Source organism: Mobula hypostoma, chromosome 28, assembly GCF_963921235.1.
Source record: "Mobula hypostoma chromosome 28, sMobHyp1.1, whole genome shotgun sequence".
Lineage (NCBI taxonomy): Eukaryota > Metazoa > Chordata > Chondrichthyes > Myliobatiformes > Myliobatidae > Mobula > Mobula hypostoma.
In genome coordinates, this window is record NC_086124.1 from 12,504,117 (window position 1) to 12,525,606 (window position 21,490).

The 21,490-nt window shown below is 44.8% G+C and overlaps 1 protein-coding gene across 1 annotated transcript in view; it reads left to right on the top strand.

The window, feature by feature from the left end:
* The window catches only part of LOC134338728 (uncharacterized), a 51,159-nt gene that overhangs the window by 9,357 nt on the left and 20,312 nt on the right, over window positions 1-21,490 (top strand). The window contains exon 3 of the mRNA XM_063034772.1: window positions 12,380-12,468. Coding sequence (XP_062890842.1) covers window positions 12,380-12,468 — 89 coding nt within the window. The remainder of the gene's footprint in view (window positions 1-12,379; window positions 12,469-21,490) is intronic.

The window sequence follows — 21,490 nt, forward strand, 5'->3', positions numbered from 1 at the left end:
TTCTGGCAGGGATTGCAGCCCATTACTTTCTAAAAGGCAAAACCTAACATCATGAGTGGCCGCGATGCTTCGCTCGCAGACGAGCTCAACATCTTTTATGCACATTTTGGAAAGAAGAATAAAGCTACACCTGTGCAAATTCTTGCAGCGTCCGGTAACCCTGTGATCTCTGACTCGGAACATCCCTTCAGCGGAACCCTTGCAAGATGTTGTACCTGGTAGGACGCTGAAAGCCCAAGCCGGCCAACTGGTAGGAGCGTTGAAGGAATTCCCACCTGCTTCAATCATACCTGTGCCCAAGAAGAGCAGGGTGAGCGGCCTCAACAACTATCTCCCCATGGCACTCACATCTACTGTGGATGAAGTGTTTTGAGAGGTTGGTCATGGACAGAGTCAACTCTTGCCTAAGCAAGGACTTCGACCTGCTCCAATTTGCCTATCAGCGCAATAGGTCGACAGTTGATGCAATCTCACTGGCTCTCCACTTGGCCTTGGATCACCTGGGTAATAGCAATACCTACGCCAGGCTGCTGTTTATTGATGACAGCTCAGCATTCATCACCATCGTACCCTCAGTACTAATCAACCATCTCCAAAACCTGGGACTATGCACCTCCCTCTGCCACTGGATCCTTGACTTCCTCATTGGGAGATCACAGTTTGTGTGGATTGGAAGTAAACTATCCTCGTCGCTAACAAGCAGCACTGGCACACCTCTAGGATGTGTGCTTGGTCCACGGCTCTACTCTCTCTACACCCACAACTGTGGCTGGGCACAGCTCAAATGCCATCTATAAATTTGCCTACGACACAACTATTGTTGGGATAGTTTCAGATGGTGACAGGAGGTGTACAGGAGTAAGATAGATCCTAACAGCAACTTTGCACTCAACATCAGTAAGACCAAGAGATTGATTGCGAACTTCAGAAAGGAAAAGTTGAGGGAACACACACTAGACCCTACCGAGGGATCAGTATTGGAAAGGGTAAGCACTTTCAAGTGCCTGGGTGTCAACATCTCTGAAGAAGGCTCAACAGCAGCTATTTTTCGTCAGGAATTTGAGGAGACTTGGTATGACGTTAAAGACTCGCGCAAATTTCTACAGGTGTACCATGGAGAGCCTTCCAACTGGTTGCATCACCATCTGGTATGGACCGGTGACCGCAATGGTTGGAAAAAGCTGCAGAAAGTTGCAAATTCAGCCAGCTCCATCATGGGCACTATGAAGGACATCTCCAAAAGGCAATGCCTCTAAAAGGCGGCATCCATCATTAAGGACCCCCATCACCCAAGACGTGTCGTCTTCTCATTGCTACCGTAAAGAAGATACAGGAGCCTGAAGACACACACTCAATGATTCAGGAACAGCTTCTTCCTCTGTGCCATCAGATTTCTGAATGGACAATGAATCAATTTTTTTTGCTGTCTTTTTGCACTGATTTAATATATTTTTAAAAATATGTTTCTTATTGTAATTCAAAGTTTTTTTATTATTATACATTGCATTGCACTGCTGCCACAAGACACCAAATTTCATGAGTTGTGCCGCTGATATTAAACCTGATTCTAATTCTGATCCTAATTTCTGTGCTCAGTTGGCTTCACAATATTATTCTCTTAGTATTCCTAGTTGCTCCAAGAGGAACACAACCTTGGGGTTGGAGTGATCTGGAGAGCTGTGTTGGCTGGAGTCAGGGCTTTATGCTTTGGCTGTTGGTAGGGTCACCCATGCCAATCAGGTCAAAGAGTAGAGGCCAGACTAAGAGTGGTCCGTCAGTCTTCCAGGCTTGGGAGTTCAGCTCAGGGTTAGCAACCCTGACTGGTCAAAAAGCAATTGTTAGGAAAACAGCAAAGAAGAATTATTCTATACAGGCAGAGATGAAAGACCTTTATTGTTGCCCTGAGTGCCAGTGGCGTCAGGGACGGTAAGTAAGTAAGTATTCCTAATTGTTTGGTAAACCTAAACGTCAGCTTTTTCCCATTCATGCACTGGGAACCCCAGGTCTCTCATCATGTCAGTTCTCTGGAATCTTCCACTCTCCCACATTTGCCAGATCTTTACCCAACTTATCCACATGTCTTTGTAATGTCATAATGTCCTCTTCACCACTTCCTTATTTAGAAACAGTAACTTCATTGTAATAAGTTTGAGGGTCTGTGACACACAACTCATTACATTACGTCTAAGTGTCCTCTGAATCACAGATTCTAATCTTTACCCCATGGCAGATGCTATGTCTGGAAGTTGAAGTCCAAAGGCTGAGGCCTGGATGCTGGATGCTGGAGACTGGAGGCATTTCCTGGTGTTGGAGGGGAGAGGATGTGGGTTGGGGGGGAGAGAGGAAAGGGAATTTTTTATATGTTCTTTTCATTTTTTTTATAACAAACAAACAAAAAAAATACAAGCACATCCACAAAAACCACGACCTTAACAAAATCAAATTAAATATTGAGCAGCAAAAGGGAGAAAAATATAAAGGCAAAAGTAGACATACACGGCAGAGGTGCACCGCACCAAAAAACCTCAGTCCTCACCACGTAGGAAAGTCCAATACAGGGCCCCATATCCTTCCAAAGATGTCCCCTCTGTCCTCATTACATAGTCTCAGTCTCTTCAAATGTAAAATATTTGCCAGTTCTCTCAGCCAGAGATTGTACGTAGGCACAGAGTCCATTTTCCACATTTGCAGGATTAAAACTTCTTAGCAATCACCATTCCAAACAATACAGCCATTTTTTCTTACTTATTGGCTGAAGATAGGGAGCTTGTTGCTCCAAGGATGGCTATGAGCGGGTCTGGTTCCCACCGCTTCCCAAAAGCCTTTCATCATGGCTGACTTATTATCCCCCTCAACCCCCTCCTCCTGCCTTTACCCTGTAACCTTTGACACCCTTACTAATCAAGTTACGAATCAACCCATCCACCTCCGCTTGAAATATACCGAATGATTTGGCCTCCACAGCTGTCCGTGGCAATGAATTCCCTTTGGCTGAAGAAATTCCTCCTTATCTCCACCTATCTCCTCTTCCACACACAAGCAGCAACTCTCCCCCTTGCCCACTTGTCCCAACAAGAAGCATCAGCCCCCCCACCTCCGTCCATACAATAGCAAGCCCCCAGAAAACATGAATTATAGACCATCAAAAACTACTGCCCACCCCAAAACCTCACCATCTCAACAGGCCCTCGCTCTCTCACTAATGAGGGACAATTTTCAGTCCACTGTCCAAAATTATTTGTTAGGTATTTTTTCCTGGTGATTTAAAAAAAAAATTTCCTGAGTTCCTGCCTTCCAATTCTTGATCTCTGGCTATTCTTTTGACATTAGTTATATGATGTCTGTGGGGAGCCATGGTAATGTGGTGGCTAGCGTGACTCTGTGATAACCCGGGGTGTTCCAGTGTTCAGAGTTCAGTTCCAGCGCCATCTGCAAGGAGTTTGTACGTTCTCCCCGTAATAGCAACAGGTTTCCTCCAAGTGCTCCGGTTTCCTTCCACAGTCCGAAGGCGTATGGGGAAGGGGGAGGTTACTGAGTTGTGGGCATGCGATGTTGGTGCCAGAACCCAATGCTTCTAGTACTCGCGACCCGGGTTCAATTCTTGCCGCTGCCTGTAAGTGACCGTGTGGGTTTCCCCCAGGTGCTCCGCTCTCCTCCCACAGTCCAAAGACGTTCCGGTTGGTAGGTTAATTGGTCATTGTAAATTGTCCCGTGGTTTGGCCAGGGTTAAAGAGGTAGGTTGCTAGGCGATGCAACTCAGTGAGCCTGGTCCAATAAATAAATAAAAATAAAAAATAATGCAAAATACTTTTCTAATTCCTGCAAAAATAGATGCTGCTCTCTACTCTAGCCCTCAACATAAAGATTGAGTCTAGAGTTACAGTTCCTTTCTCTCTTGTCTTACTGTGGAGTGGCCAATGTCCTTAGAATGAAATCACAGACCATAACTTCAAATTACTTTGAAAAATACCATAAAGAGAAGGATATTATAATCCAAGGGATCCGATATGTTTAGGAATCGCAGTGGTGTTTGTCCATGCAAGCCCATACAGACATGTTTAACAATCTTTGAAAGGTAAAAAGATTAGCTTTATTTGTAACATGTGCATCGAAACATACAGTGAAACGTGTCAATTGCGTCAAATCAAATCATGGAGGATTGTGCTGGAGGCAGCCTGCAATTGTCACCGTGCGTCCACAAGGCACGCCCACAACTTCTTAACCTTTAGAATGTAGGAAGAAACCGGAGTACCCGAAGAAAACCCATGCAGTCACGGCGAGAACGTACAAACTCCTTACAGACAGTGTGGGGAATCGAACCCTGATCTTATGGTACATCCAGCACTGTAAAGCATTGCACTAACTTTATGCCACTGTGCCCCTACAGTATGTGGTAAATGTAGTTGGATATATATACACACATATAATCCACAGGATTCAAGGGAGCAAGTCACCAAAGCTTCTTTGACACCACCTCCCAAATCTATGACCTCTGCCACCTAGAAAGACATGGCCAGCGGACACGGAAGATCTCCACCTCGTGCAAGTAAAGGCCAACAAGTGACCCACCATCTTGGTATGGAAACATATTCCTGGTGCTCGAAACTTGCCTGGCAGAACGGGAAGTGTATGAACTGAGTGCTTAACACCGAAGCCGATAATCGCCTTAGATAATAAGGCCAGATTATAAAAGAAGGAGATGAATGCCTGCAGGTAGTTGGCCAAGACCGATCGGAAAAATTAGAAGAAGTGATGCAGTGCAAGGTTACCAGCACCAGGAATAAGAAGCAGAAAACACTGCAGAAGAAAATGAAGGAAATTGACAAGACGGATAAGATAGAAAATAACGATGCATGGATCCGAAACGTGCCCAGTAGACCATTGCCAAGTACAGAAACAAGAAGTCCCTCATGAGAGGCCTCAATTTTAATTTGAAAGGCATGGCAGACAAAGATTACCTAGCCAATTTAGAACATGTGCTTAGATTAAATGGGTTACCAGAAGAAATGCTACTGCAGATAAGTGAAGCAATTTTACCGACAATGACGTGCAACAATTTCTTCAATGCCTTATCATTCCTGGTGAATTCATGATCAAAGTACTAGAACTCTTTGCCCAACAACACCATTGTAGCATTTACCACTTGCATTATAGTTGTTGAAAGGTGCTACCTAATGACATTTGTAAAGGAATTTAGGAGTGAGCAATTATATCACTGATATCCTTAAGTGCCTTAAGTATCACTGATATCCTGTAAAAATATTTGTATAAGATTTTAGGTAGGTCATATTTACAACATTCTATACTGTTTATGTATATGGATACAGAAAGTTGATAGTTTAAGGTAAAGTATTATCAACGTACATATATATGTCACCACATACTACCCTGAGATCCATTAACTTCAAGAATGCACAAGACATAAATATCAAAGTTCAAAAGTTCAGAATACATTTTTTATTGAAGTATTTATGCACTATACAACTCTGAGATTCATCTTCTCCGGACAGCCATGAAACAAAGAAAATCATGCGAGCAATTCAAAGAAAAACATCAACCCCTCCCCGTTAAAAAAACAAATCACACAAACTGAAACAACAACATTGGCCAACCCCCCCCCATGCAAAATAATCAAACAAATCACACAAATGGCAACAGGTAAGGATGAGTGAAAACACAGAGTATAAAAACACGAGATCGAAAGAGTACAATTGAACCTCAGTCCAATCCATAAACCGCAGACCCAGAACTTTGGTATCTTCTTCCAACAGCATCAAAAGGGAGGGAGGGAGGGAGAGAGAGAGAGAGAGAGAGAGAGAGAGAGAGAGATCAGACACTCAGGAGCCTATGTCTGGCAGCAGTGAGTGAGGGGCTGGTAGATGGCGCTGAACACTCGCTCGGCTTCTGCACCCGCCTCGATGTTTCAATCTTCCTCGGCGCTTTAATCGGCTAGATCAGCGAGAAGTGGAGTCAGTCATGGTCTCTAAACTTCTTCGACTCGAGACCACTCACCTCGTGGAGCACCCTCAGAGACAGCAAAGGTGCCAGAGCTGGCCCAAAAGCACACAATCAACATGTAGATCACAGGCTCCAACAGTACCAAAACCACAGAAAAAGAAGGCGTAAAAAAAGTGAAAGAAACAGTTTCGTGGACTAACTGAAAGACGTCACCAGATAATACTGGGGAAAAATGAATTTATAAATATAAGAAATATGTGAAGAAAGAACAATTACTGGAGTATTGAAAGCTCAGAAGAGATTTAATAAATATACTCAAATTCATTAAAGGATTTGAGGGGATAATCAGTTAAAGATTAGTTCCACCATTTGATGAATTGGTTACAAGGAGGATAACTGCTTGCCTTCAGTGCTGCCTGCAGCCTATGAATGAATTAAATGAAATAACGTTGAATGGAATGGCTTCACTCATCGATCTCTTTGAATGATTTGTGAGCTGAATCTCTATTCAAGGATAATGACAGCAATTGATTGATACACTGTGAGCCCGCCGGTGTACCACGGTACTTTCTGCGGAAAGGAGCGGTGCTAACTGGTTGCAGCTCTCTGCCATGACCCTCTAAAAGGTTTTGATCAATAAAGCAACATCGCCAAAAAAAAATGCCATCACATCCAGTTTCTCCTGATAGCACAAGGTCATAGCAATCACTTAGGCAGAGACGCATCACTTCAGAAAGTGAAGCTACTTTCTCAGTAACTGAATATCCTTTCAAATGACTTGTTGACAAGGCAACCACAAATATTCTTTAGAAAATGTCACAGTTTGGCATCACGCACAGTTAGGTAGCTAGGTGGAACAAATCCTTTCCTGAATGGACTGATGTTTATTTAAATGATACATGAGTTTTTTTTTTCTGAACAAGGCAAAGAGCTACAGTGAAATTCCAAACTCAACTTCAGGAACAGGTCTGGTGTAAGGTTTTGCATTTCAGCATGCTGAAAAACCTGTGTATCCTCCAAAATAATGACAGAAATGCGACTTTAAAATAAACAGCCTTCATTAAAAGAAAAAAAAATGTTTTAATTACTTCTGAGACACCTAACACAGTTCTGAGAGTCATTCAATCTGGACGGCTACATTCTGACCAAATATAGTTCACCTGGGTCATGGACAGGTTCCGCTTCTATAGGTGCCTTGATGTTGATTTTGCACATAAGGTGGAAAGATGCACAGAAATCACTTGATAATGATAACCCTGCCTTCACAGCATTGAAACAAATGGCATCAAAAGCATATAAGACTCACAGGGGGAAAGAAACAATTCTGAAAAGTGGAGGGAGAGAAGAAACCGGTTCTTTCATTCACTGGAATGAATGTGAGTATGTATGTCAGCCTTTGAAATTAATAATCTTATGAGAGACCCTTGAATTTATAGGGATCATTAAATCAGTTGCTTGTAATCCAGGGATATCCTCTATAATGTTAAACCATAATATATTTGATTTGTGATTTATATTCAGTTAGCACCTTTTTTGAGTGTGGGATGGGGCAGAGTATTTCATATTCAACAATTTTTTACCTGCTTGCACTTCACAAGCTTCCTCCAGCAATGATGAAATAGATTGCCAGGCAATTACCTTTAAAGCTGGACAAGACACACTGGGAGAGCTCCCTAGATCAGGAGTTCCCAACCTGGTCCCCATGGACCCCTCGGTTAATGGTAGAGGTCCATGACATGATAAAGGTTGGGAACTACTGACCTGGATCATGGTCGTTAAGTCATTTTTAACTTTTCGTCCCTCTTCCCTCTGGGAGAAGGCTCAGGAGCTTGAAGACTCGTACGGCCAGATTTGGGAACAGCTTCTTTCCAACTGTGATAAGACTGCTGAACAGATCCTGACCCGGATCTGGGCCGTACCCTCCAAATATCCAGACCTGCATCTCGGTTTTTTTTGCACTACCTTACTTTCCATTTTTCTATTTTCTATTTATGATTTATAATTTACATTTTTAATATTTACTACCAATTTGTAATCCAGGGAGCGGGAAGCGCAGAATCAAATATCGCTATGATGGTTGTACGTTCCAGTATCAATTGTTTGCCGACAATAAAGTATAAAGTATTTACTTCCATAAAAGATGGAAGACAGGACTCCAATTCAGTCAAAAGAGGGTCATTGATAATTGGTTCTTTCTAATTAAACCTGATTCTGTTGGGCACATGGTCTCATACAGGGAAAAGTTTCTCTTTGCCTGCTGTCCATGAAAACCTTTTCATACATAAACATGAAAATTTCTGCAGATGCAGGAAATCCAAGCAACGCACACAGAATGCTGGGGGAACTCAGCAGGTCAGGCAGCATCTATGGAAAAGAGTCAACAGTCGACGTTTCGGGCCGAGACCCTTCATTGAGACAGAGAGTGAAGGGAGGAGATGCCTGAATTAAAAGGTGGGGGAAGGGTTAAGGAGGATAGCTGGAAAGTGATTAGTGAAGCCAAGTGGGGGGGAAAGATCAAGGGCTGGAGAAAAAAGAATCTGATAGGAGAGGAAAGTGGACAAATGGAGAAAGGGAAGGAGGAGGGGACCCAGGGGAGTGATAGGCAGGTGAGAAGAAGTAAAAGGTCTGAGTGGGGAACAGAGGAAGTGAAGGGCAATTTTGTTCACCAGTAGGAGAAATCGATATTCATACCATCAGGTTGGCAGGTATGCAGACTGGATATAAGGTGTTGCTCCTCCACCCTGAGGGTGGCCTCATCTTGGCATGTCGGAACGGAAGTGGGAATTGGAATTAGAGTACTTGGCCACCAGGAAGTCCCGCTTGTGGATGATGGTGCGGAGGTGCTCGACGAAGCAGGTCCCCCAATTTACAATGGGTCTCACCGATGTAGGGGAGGTCACATCAGGAGCACTGGACACAGTAGATGACCCTGAGTGAAGTGTTGCCTCACCTGGCAGGACTACTGGGGTTCTGAACGGAGGTGAACGGCAGATATAGCACTTTAGCTGCTTGCAGGGATATCTGCCATGAGGGAGGGGGGCAAAAGTATGTTCAGTGGTAGGGGATGGAGGATGTTGCAGAGAATAATGCACTCATACATAATTACACTGAGGTAGTAATAAAAATAAAGAATATATATATCGGGCCGGCTAGTGGCACAATGATATCGGCGCCGGACCCGGGAGTGGAGGTTCCCGGGTTCAAGACCAGTCGGGTCCGCTCCCAAGTACGCTTTCCATCCGTGCCAGGTTGAGTGTCGAGATCGCAACTCGACCTCGTAAAATAAAAGGGAAAAAAAATACTGCAAGAATGTCCGTGTGAGGAGTGGAGCGCCGCACAGTCTCTCTCTCTCTCGCTCCGCGCCTTGTAAAAGCCATGAAAAAGACATCATCACGGACGCACACACGCACACGCGCAGACTCACACGCAGGCAGGCACACGCCAGAAAAAAAGAAGGAAAAGAAAAGAATATAGTGTTATGGTTACAGATAACGGGCAGGTCACGATGAGGTGGATTGAGGGATCAAGAGTTGATCTTTATCATATTAGAGGTTCCATCAAGAGGTTAGAACCTGGTAGTACGGGTTCTCAAGCTTTATATCTTCTGCCTGATGGAAACTGGGGGAGAGGATGGAAATGGTCCTTGGCCGGCATCCTGAGGCCGTGGGAAGGGTAGATGGCGTCGGGTGGAGGGGAGCAATACACGGGATGGTGGAAGACCTCAGCAGGTCAGGCAGCATCCGTGGAAGGAGATAACCATTCAACGTCTCGGTGAAGACCCTTCCTCTAGGCTGGCGCCTCTACCCAAAACGTCAGCTGTCCATGATTCTCCACAGATGTCTGACCTGCAGGGTCCCTCCAGCAACTTGTCTCAGCATCTGTAAAGTCTCCTGCATCTCCATGGAGTGGAGGCTGGTTTAAATAATGGACCCAGCTGCGATCACAATTTCTTACAATTTGGCCAGAGCAGATAACATACCAAAAACCCATTATTCATAGTAGCAGAATTAGGCCATTCAGCCCCACCATTCCATCATGGTTGACTTGTTATCCCTCCCAACCCCACTCTCTTGCCTTCTTCCCATAACCTTTGATGCCCTTACTAATCAAAAATCTATCACCCTCCCTTTTAAATACACCCAATGACTTGGCCTCCATAGCCATCTGTGACAATGAATTCCACAGATTCACCACCCTCTGGCTAAAGAAATTCCTCCTCATCTCTGTTCTAAATGGATGTCTTTCTACTCTGAGGCTGTGCCCTCTGGTCCTAGACTCCCACACCATAAGAAACATTCTCTCCACATTTAGATTATGAGAACATTCAGTCCTCTTTTTATTGTGATTTAGAAATGCATACATGCATTAAGAAATGGTACAATGTTTCTCCGGAGTGATATCACAGAACACAGGACAAACCAAAGACTAACACTGACAGAACCACATAATTATAACATATAGTTACAGCAGTGCAAAGCAATACCATAATTTGATGAAGAACAAACCATGGGCACGGTAAATAGTCTCAAAAGTCCCCGAATCCCTGACAGCAGGCGGCAAAAGGGAGAAACTCCCTGCCATAAACCTCCAGGCACCGTCAACTTGCCAATGCCTTGGAAGCACCCGACCACAGCCGACACTGAGTCCATCCATCCAAAAACTTCGGGCTTCCGACCAGCCTCTCCTTTATTCTATCAAGTCCTTTCAAGATTTGATAGGTTTCATGCTTACTTAGGATACATACGAAGCTGTGCAGTACTTAGATTCCAAGATTCAAAGTACTTTTATCATCAAAGAATGTATAAATTAAACCACCTTGAGATTTGTTTGCTTACGGGCAGCCACAAAGCAAGAAACCCAAAAGAAGCCAACTGAAGAAAAATAAAAGGACCAACACCCGATGCGCAAGAGAAAGAAAAAAACCCACAAATCATGCAAACAATTGAAGCGAACAACAACACTCCAAACCAAAATGAGTCCTCAGATCCAAACGCTGGATCAGCCCGGAGTAGGCCCAAAGTCTTGCTTATTATATTAGCGGGCACGAAGCACAGCAGCTGTGGCAGTCTTCACAGCCTCAGCACCATGGGGAGATGAGTGACCATCACGGAGAGCGAGCTCGGATCCCGACGCCCTGTCATTTCAGTCTGTCTGGGCCGGCATTTAAATTGACCAAACAACGGAACAGCAAAAGGCTCTGCTACCCTGGAGGGAGGAGTGAACAAGGTGAAGAGCGAGTGAAATCATTTCTCGCCTCCAATCTGGGCCGGCGTTTAAACTGTCTGAACAGCGGATCGCATCTCACACTCGGACCCGGCTACTGCGAAGGGCTTGGGGCCTAACCAAAGCTGGCTAGCGACTCGCACCAGGCCCAGATTTCGCTGCCCAGCCCAAAACTGTTCTCAAGCTCTTCCAATCAGCTCAGTGCCCAGAGCGATCCAACCTCACACTCGGGCCAGTTGTATGGGCATCGAATCCCCTCTGCCCTGACTGCTCCTCTTGGTGCCCAGAGCAATCCAGCCTCGCACCTGGGCCAGTGGGACGGGCATCAGAGCCCCTCTGTCTCACCCTCTCCTCTCTGTATGGCTGACTCCATCTTCACAAGTTCTGCAACACACCATCCCGGCTCACCCCCCACCCCCAAAACTTACCTCGCCATCACTTGCCCCCTCACTGTCTGCGGCGATAATTTAACAGAACTTACCTCAGAAAAGCTGCTTTTAGTGATATGTTTAGTCGGACTTCTTAACTTTTTAACTGCCAGTGATCTGTCGCATGGGTTCGGTAGTACCATTTTAACCAGAAGTTAGGAATATACTCAGAGATATATTCTCGCTATGTACTGCACAAACCATTAATATCTTCCCCTTCTCTCTTGCATTCCCAATTACATTTATTTATTGAAATATAGTGGAGAGTAGGCCATTCCAGCCCTTTTAGTTGTGCCACCCACCAATCCTGGGCTTTAATCCCAGCCTAATCCCGGGACAATTTACAACGACCAATTAACCTACCAACCAGCAGGTCTTCGGACTGTGGGAGGAAACCAGAGCACCCGGCGGAAACCCTCGCCGTCACCACGTTCTCTGAGCTGTGGCGGTGGACAGGACTTGAGAATCAAATTCCTGCACTAGAAGACCCTCAGTCCAATAAATTGCCTCTCTCTCTTTTGCTGGGGCCCTCTTAATAGTGGGCCGGCCCATTCGATTTGTACTGAAATAGAAAAGAAAACAATCTGTATTAAGTAACTGCAGAGGATGGTGATTGTCAATCTCCCCTTCCGTCACCTCTTACACCAAGAATTCCAGTGGCCGCTTAAAAAAAATCTACACTGCCAGATTTTTTAAAGATGTTAATTGTTTCCTTTCTAAGCGCTGGGAACAAAGATATTGATTTATTTTGGTTTCCCGCACTCTGCCAGCCTCACAAAAGCCTCCTTGATCCATGGGAGAGATGTCAAAGGAGGCAATTTCTGCCATGGAGCGCCTGCAACTCAACCGTATGAAAGAGGTGAGTACCCACTTTCACACTCAGGAAAGATTTAACCAGCTGCGACTATTGTGTTACACAAATTCCTCTTTACAGACTTCGTTCATTGTGGGTGCACCAGCACTGATGGGAATCTTGAAAATGCTTTACAAGAATAAACCAAGCCTACCAAAAATAAAAAAAACTGTTCTCATTTTCACTGAAAAGAAACTAGACTCGTTTGGGACCTTTTGTTCCCTATCTTTGTTGTGACTCCATTTGTTATATTGACCCAGTTCCTGAATGGGATTATTGTTCCATTTGCCGTCTGTTAGAATCATATGAAGAGAACGATCGACTCAGACCTAACTGATAACCAGGGGTGTAACCTGACTTAAAGAAATAGAAGCTGTTGTGGGGGGTGTTGGGTTGGGACATGGGGAGCTGGAAAAGAATTAAGCCTATTTTGTTGAGGGTGTTTGATTGTTTTATTTATTGAGATACAATGTAGGGTAGGCCTTCCTGGACTTTCGAACTGCACCGCCCAGCAGTTCAGATAATCATATAACCATATAACAATTACAGCACGGAAACAGGCAATCTCGGCCCTCCTAGTCCGTGCCGAACGCTTACTCCCACCGACCTGCACTCAGCCCATAACCCTCCATTCCTTTCCTGTCCATATAGCTATCCAATTTAACCTTAAACGACAACATCGAACCTGCCTCAACCACTTCTGCTGGAAGCTCGTTCCACACAGCTACCACTCTCTGAGTAAAGAAGTTCCCCCTCATGTTACCCCTAAACTTTTGCCCCCTAACTCTCAACTCATGTCCTCTTGTTTGAATCTCCCCTACTCTCAATGGGAAAAGCCTATCTACGTCAACTCTATCTATCCCCCTCATAATTTTAAATACCTCTATCAAGTCCCCCCTCAACCTTCTACACTCCAATGAATAAAGACCCAACTTGTTCAACCTTTCTCTGTAACTTAGATGCTGAAATCCAGGTAACATTCTAGTAGATCTTCTCTGTACTCTCCCTCGACTTATTTCGTGGGACCAATTAACCTACCAACCGGTACGTCTTTGGACTGTGGGAGGAAACCAGAGCACCTGGGGGAAACCCAGGAGGTCACGGGGAGAACATACAAACTCCTTACAGGCAGCAGTGGGAATTGAACCGGGGGTCCCTGGCACAATAAACCATTGTGCTAACCACTACGCTACCTTGTCGCCCCATAGAGCCAATTGAAGAAGAAGAAGAAGAATAGCCCTTAACTCGGCAGTGGAGTTATCGGGGCATCGTCTTTTGACGGTGTTTCCGTAGCAAGCTATTCTTGTTTTTGCGAGGCCAAGTTGCTAGCTCGACACTCAGCCCAACTTGGATTCGAACTCGGGAACCTTCGCTCTGGAGTCCGGCACTGATATTATTGCGCCACCAAGCGGGACAGAGCCAGTTGAGGACTTTGTTAAAGATCCAATGACCTATTTGTTTTGGGTCAATAACGTCTCTTCAGCGCAAGCCTTCAGAGAAAGGACAATGTAACTGAGTACAAGATAAAGCTATGAAACAGGGCACTGACTAGATAACTGAGTTCAAGGAAAAGGTGCCACTACCTGGGGCCATTTCCCCTCTCCCCGCCGTCTATGTGAAAAGTGAGTGCCATATTAGATCCCAGATCTTTGGAAGGATGTGCTTGGCCCTGGAGAAGGTCCAGAAGAGGTTCACAAAAATGATCCCAGGCATGAAAGGCTTAACATGTGAGGAGTGTTGGATGTCTTTGGATGGAGTTCAGAGGATGTGGGGGGAACTCATTGAAACCTACAGGGTACTGAAAGGCCTGGATAGAGTGGACACAGTGCGACGAGAGGCCTGGGTGAGGATGGTAGGGGCCCAAGCGCTGGACCATCCGAGACTAGAATCAAGACTCAGACGAGAACAGGGTTCTTGACTAGTTGCTAGACAAAAACCCGATGAGACTAGACGAGAATCCAAGTGAGACAGAAATCCTCAGCGCAATTGCAGACTGAACCAGAGATGAGTGACGACTGAGACTGAACCTAAATTCGGGTCATAAGAACATAAGAAATAGGTGCATGAGTTGGCCATCTGGCCCGTCGAGCTTGCTCCACCATTCAATAAGATCATGGCTGATCTGACCATGGACTCATCTCCCCCTACCTGCCTTTTCCCCATAACCTTTAATTCCCCTACTATGCAAAAATCAATCCAACCTTGGCTTAAGTATATTTACTGAGGTAGTATATTTACTCCAGTGCTTCATTGGGCAGAGAATTCCACACATTCACCACTCAAAGAACTCCAGTAAGCACTTCAAACAGGACCTGCCTTTGCTGAATCCATTTCTTTCCAGCTGCCTCTCTATTTCTTCTTTAATGATACCTTTAAGTAATTTTCCAACCACAGATGTTAGCCTAACTGGCCTATAGTTACCTGCCTTCTGCCTACAACCTTCTTTGAACAGTAGTGTGACATTTGCCATCTTCCAATCCACCGGGACCTACACAGAGTCTAGAGAATTTTGGTAAATTATCACCAAAGCCTCTGCTATAACTTCTGCTATTTCTTTCAGTACCCTGGGATGCATTCCATCAGGGCCAAGGGACTTGCCTATCTTCAGGTCCACAAGTTTGTTCAGCACTACCTCTTTCATGATAGCTATTGTATCGAGGTCCTAATCTCCCAAAAGATGGCCGCCAATTAGCGGAGCCGTCCTGGATCTTTAAAAGGACTGCGCCCGCTATCCATACTCCAGAGGATTGGAGCATCTAAATCCCGGAGGCTGGCATGGTCAGGTGTATACCGTAACACATGGAGAGGATGTTTCCATTCTCAGGAAAGTCTGGGATCCAAGGACACAGCCTCTGAATAAAGCAAGGGTTCCCAACCTGGGGTCCTCGGACCCTTTGCTTAATGGTATTGGTCCAAAAACGGCTGGGAACCCGTGGATTAAAGGGATGTCTCTTTAAAACCAAGATGAGAAGGAGTGTCCTTCAGGTAGAGGGTGGCGAATTTTTGCAGCTCTTTCCCACAAAAGACTGTGGAGGCCAACTCATTGTTGGTATTTAAGACAGAAATTGATAGGTTCATGATTAAGGAGGGGGCTAAAGGTTGTGGGAGGAGGAGGATTAAAAAAAACCCCATGATTGAATGGTGGAGCAGACTTGAGGGGCTGAATGGCCTAATTCTGCTCCTGTATCTTATGGTCTTATCGATTTATTGACACCAGTGCAGCAGGTTCATTTATTTGCACGCTCCTCTTTGCTTCATGGACAAACCCTGATTCAACAACGATAGTAATTTGTATTTATATGCTGGCTCTAATGTAGAGGGAATGACCCAAAGTCAGAAACATGGGATTCTCACTGTGAAATGGAGACACTTTTCTCTCTTATTAGGGAGAGAGAGAGAGCCTGTGGTATGTCAAATACCGGGTGAACGAGTAGTCTTTGGGGTACTGCAAGTCTGTGTCTCTGCTGTTGCTTTGCTGCATGCTTGAGTGCTCGGTGGTGGGTGCCAATGCTTTTTTGGAGGTGGGGAGGGAGAGGGTCGTTGCTTTGCTGCTGCTTACACGCAGGAAGGAGGGGAGCTGGGGGGGGGTACTTTGGGGTTTGAACATTTAACAGTCATTCACTCTTTGGGTGCACTCCTCTGTTTTCATGGATGGTTGTGAAGAAAAAGCATTTCAGGATGTATATTGTATACATTTCTCTGACATTAAATGTACCTTTGAAACCTTGAAACCCTTGAAACCTTTGAACAAGATGGCCCAACAACACGCACAAAATGCTGGAAGAAATCAGCAGGTCAGGCAGCACCTACAGAAAAGCGTAAACAGTTGACGTTTCAGGCCGAGACCCTTCGTCAGGACTTGTGATTGTGAAACAAGGTGGCCAGTTGGTCTTAAAGCTTGATGACAGAGGAGAGTGAGAGAGTGAGATTGCAGGAAATAGAGGAACGTACCCATCTCTGAGGGTAGAGGATTGGACGGTGATTCAGAGATGGGAGGAATAGTGCTTCAGGAATCGGACCAATCAAAAACCTTTCTTTTATAGATTGGCTACACTTTTGCTCTGTTATTTTACTGGTGGTGTGTATTTTTCTTCCACAGCTTTAGCCAACAGCTCCCTCTGCCCAACACAAGTACTCACACTAAACTCAAATACCCGGAGCAGTCCAGGCCAGAGTTTAGCATCTATTTCTATCATCATTACCACTTCATTGTATTAATAATTGTTCCTGTTTTATCCATGGTCCACAGCAATAATTATAGATGTTACACCATCCATTCTTTTTCCATAACTGAGGAATGTGTTTGGAATCTTAAGCCAAGGTTTAACTAAAAGGAGGATTCAGATTCATTTATCACATGTACATCGAAACACACAGTGAAATTCTGTTAATAACCAACAATCCCAAGAATGTGCTGGGGACAGCCAGCAAGTGTTGACCCACATTCTGGCATCTAAGTAGCATGCCCACAAGTTTAAGCTGGGCTTTTTTCTTAAACTTTAGTTTACTGGTAAATTTATGTGACTCTTAGTAACTGCTCGAGCAGGGGTTCCTAACCTGGGCTGAACGGACCCCTTGGTTAATGGTAGGGGTCCATGACATTGCCCCTTCTAGAATTCAGGTCTAACATAGAAACATAGAAAACCACAGCACAATACAGGCCCTTCGGCCCACAATGCTGTGCCGAACATGTATTTACTTTGGAAATTACCAAAGGTTACCCATAGCCCTCTATTTTTCTAAGCTCCACGTACCTGTCCAGGAGTCTCTTATAAGGCCCTATGGTATCCACCTTCACCACCGTCGCCAGCAGCCCATTCCACGCACTCACCGCTCTCTGTGTAAAAAAACTTACCCCTGACATCTCCTCTGTACCTACTTCCAAGCACCTTAAAACTGTGCCCTCTCATGTTAACCATTTCAGCCCTGGGAAAAAGCCTCTGACTATCCACACGATCAATGCCTCTCATCATCTTATACACCTCTATCAGGTCATCTCTCATCCTCCACTGCTCCAAGAAGAAAAGGCCGAGTTCACTCAACCTATTCTTCTCATAAGGCATGCTCCCCAATCCAGGCAACATCCTTGTAAATCTCCTCTGCACCCTTTCTATAGTTTCCACATCCTTCCTGTAGTGAGGTGACCAGAACTGAGCACAGTACTCCAAGTGGGGTCTGACCAGGGTCCTATATAGCTGCAACATTACCTCTCAGCTCTTAAACTCAATCCCACAGTTGATGAAGGCCAATACACCAGATGCCTTCTTAACCACAGAGTCAACCTGCGTAGCAGCTTTGAGTGTCCTATGGATCGGACCCCAAGATCCCTCTGATCCTCCACACTGCCAAGAGTCTTACCATTACTATATACTCAGTCCCTCAGAATTCAAATGCTTTTCCATGGAAGCTGAGGGGAGATCTGATAGAGGTTTGTAAGATTATGAGAGGCATAGATAGAGTAGAAGGGGAATATCTGTTTCTCAGGGTTGGAATGTCTAACACCAGAAGGTGGCATTGAAGGTGAGAGGGGGTAGGTTCAAGGGGGAATGTGAGGGCTAAGCTTTTTACTGAGAGAGAGGTGGATGCCTGGAATATGCTGCCTGGTATGGTGGTAGAGGCAAATACATTAGAAGCTTTTAAGAGATGTTTGGATGGGCACATAGATGTCAGGAAGATGAGGAATATGGACATGGTGTAGGTAGGAGGCATTAGTGTGTGGGTTTTTGATTTGCTTTTTAGCAGGTTCAGCATAAAATTGTGGGCTGAATGGCCCGTTCTTATGCTGTATTGTTCTAAAAGTATTGGGCTGGAAAGTGTTCAGGAGCATTCACAGCGATGGGATCTCATCCATAAAGTGCTGTGTTTGCTTGTTATCTTCAACTATTCTGAGAAATAATCATTACCCTAGTGTGTATTTAATATAGTCATAGTCATAGTCATAGTCATACTTCATTGATCCCGGGGGAAATTGGTTTTCATTACAGTTGCACCATTAGTAATTAAATAGTAATAAAACCATAAATAGTTAAATAGTAATATGTAAATTATGTCATGAAATAAGTCCAGAACCAGCCTATTGGCTCAGGGTGTCTGACCCTCCAAGGGAGGAGTTGTAAAGTTTGATGGCCACAGGCAGGAATGACCTCCTAAGACGCTCTGTGCTGCATCTCGGAGGAATGAGTCTCTGGCTGAATGTACTCCTGTGCCCAAACAGTACATTATGTAGTGGATGGGAGATTTGGAGATATTGTCCAAGATGGCATGCAACTTGGACAGCATCCTCTTTTCAGACACCACCGTGAGAGAGTCCAGTTCCATCCCCACAACATCACTGGCCTTACGAATGAGTTTGTTGATTCTGTTGGTGTCTGCTACCCTCAGCCTGCTGCCCCAGCACACAACAGCAAACGTGATCGCACTGGCGATCATGTATGATAAGTATGTTAGTTATACTTGAGTAATCTTGTATGTATATTGTTTGATTAAGCATTTTTGCTTGTTTAAATAATTCATTACAGGTTACATGTAAAAATACACCAATTACAAACGTCATCACGCTACCACAAGATAGGGGCACACCTCGCTTCAAGACGAAGTCACACTGGTGTTCCCAGATTCCCATTTCCTTTGAATCAGTTTAATGCTTTGAAGTTCCTAAATATTATAGGAAGGATGTTCAAAGTAAAATTTATTATCAGAGTGCACGCATGTCACCATATACAACCCTGAGATTCTTAGTCTGCATGCATACTCAGCAAATCCATAGACAGGATCAACAAACTGTGCAGACACAGGTACAAATAGATAGCAATAAATAACGAGCATGAAATAAGGAGTCCTTGAAGTGAGACCATCGGTTGTGGGAACACCAGAAATAGAGTGAGTGTAGTTACCCCCTTTTGTTCAAGAGCCTGATGGTTGAGAGTTAGTAACTGTCCTTGAACCTGTTCTTGGAGCCTTTGGAAAGGGTTCAGAAAAGGTTGACTAGAAAGCAAAGCTCCAGGTTGACTGTAACAACGAAAGAGCGACTGTCGTCTCTCCTGTTGCTAGAAGGAGCGATATCTGTCTCTCCCTTGTCAGTGAGAGAGAGAGAGAGAGCCTGTGGGATGTCGAAATATCGGAGTGGACAGCAATTTTTTTATGTAGGGTTATGCTTTTGCTTGCATGGTGGGATGTGGGAATGCTGATGTTTCCTGCTGGAATAATTTGGAGGAGGGTTGATGCTGCTTGTGCACAGAAGGGGTCAGGGGGCTAAAGGGTTCTTATGTTTTTTCTGTCATTCATTCTTTGGGGGGTTTTCTTCTGTTTTGTGGATGTCTGTGAAGAGTAAGAATTTCAGGTTGTATATTGTATACATTCTCGGATCTTAAATGGAACCATTGAACCATTGAAGTTGCCTGGATGAGCAGGAATATGCGATGAGGAGAGGTTATACTGTTACGTACCCCGTAACTGGGTTGCCAAACCAGCAGAAATGGATCACTCAGTTGGAGTCTGGATTACTAGAACTAAGAAAGTTTTATTAAAGAAGCAAGCAACACAGTAATCGAAAGGATAATAAATGCAACAGTTCAGCGATGATAAACACACATGTGCACAGAATTAAGATAACAGCATCAATCAAGCTCTATCGTTGTCTAGGGGTAAATGACCAAATTTCAAAGTGACTCAAAGTTCAGTCCAGTTTAGTAGTTCAGTTCGCAGTAATCGTTGCCATGGCGATGGACAACGTGAGGGGAGAGAGAGAGAGAACCAGAACAACTGATCATTCAGACACGGCTTCACTCACAGACCGGCGATATGGCTCACAAGCAGCTTTTGGGCAGGTCCTTGGTGATGTCACCTGAGGTCACCGACTGTGACCCCTCCTCCAGATGCAGTCGATCCTCTGCAGTGAACCCGGCACCCAGGCAAGGGCGGACACACACCGGGTTCCCGCTGATCGTACCTTTCCACCCTGGCCGTTGTCTGGTACTTCCCACCGTGAGAGGCGTACCGCTTCCAGGGTCTCGTTACCTCGGGTGGCGTGTGTGTCCTGCCTTAGCAAACCTGTCCCTTTTTATCCCCCTGCTGGGGCATCGCCTGTCCACCACTTCAAACAGTTCAGGGTTCAAAGGGGGAGCCGCTCCAGACAGCTCTCTCTCCCGTCCCTTCATTACACATCTCCAGACGCTGCTCCATTGTTCCTTATCTCTCCTTCCCCTGAGGGCAGGTGGCAGACCACTTGCTGATGTCACTGATGCTAACCCAGGCCAGCAAACGTCTTAATTTTATGTGTATTCTCGTCACAATACAAATTTGGGTTGTTTTCTCTTAAACCTATGAGTAGTACAGTTAGAGTGGACAGCCAGAATCTCCCCCACCGCCCCCCGCAGGATCGAAATGTCTAAAATAGAGGACATGCATGTAAAAGGTCAGGGACCAAGTTCAAAGGAGATCTGCTGGGCAAGTTTTTTCCACAAAGAGCTGTGAATGCCTAGAATATGCTGCCAGGATTGGTGGTAGTGGCAAATGTAACAGAGGATGTTAAAAGGCTCCTAGACAGATGGATAACATATGCAGAGAATGGACATTGTGTAGACAGAAGGCATTAATTTAGTTAGGCATTTAATTACGAGTTTAATTAGGGTAGAACAACATTGTGGATCAAATGGCCTTTTGTTATGCTGCACTGTTCTATGTTCTAAATTGAAAGGCCTCCTATTTAAATACTCAATTTTTCTGAATCGCAAGCGAGGAAGCATTCTCTGAAAATGAATGAAGATTATGTCTCTTGTAGATGATTAGTGATTTACTGAAAGGGGCACAGTGTTATTATCAGAAATTCACTGCTTTACAAGAGACAATATACAAAGAAACAAGTTGGATCCAATACCACCAACTGCCTGGGCCTTACAGATGACACTTAGCCATCAAAGGTGACAACCAATGTGTGTGGATACAGCTCTGCCTTTAATTGTGATAGGCACTGGTCAGACCGCAATCGGTCAGTCATTGTACGTGTGAAATTTTTCATTGATTCTATTGG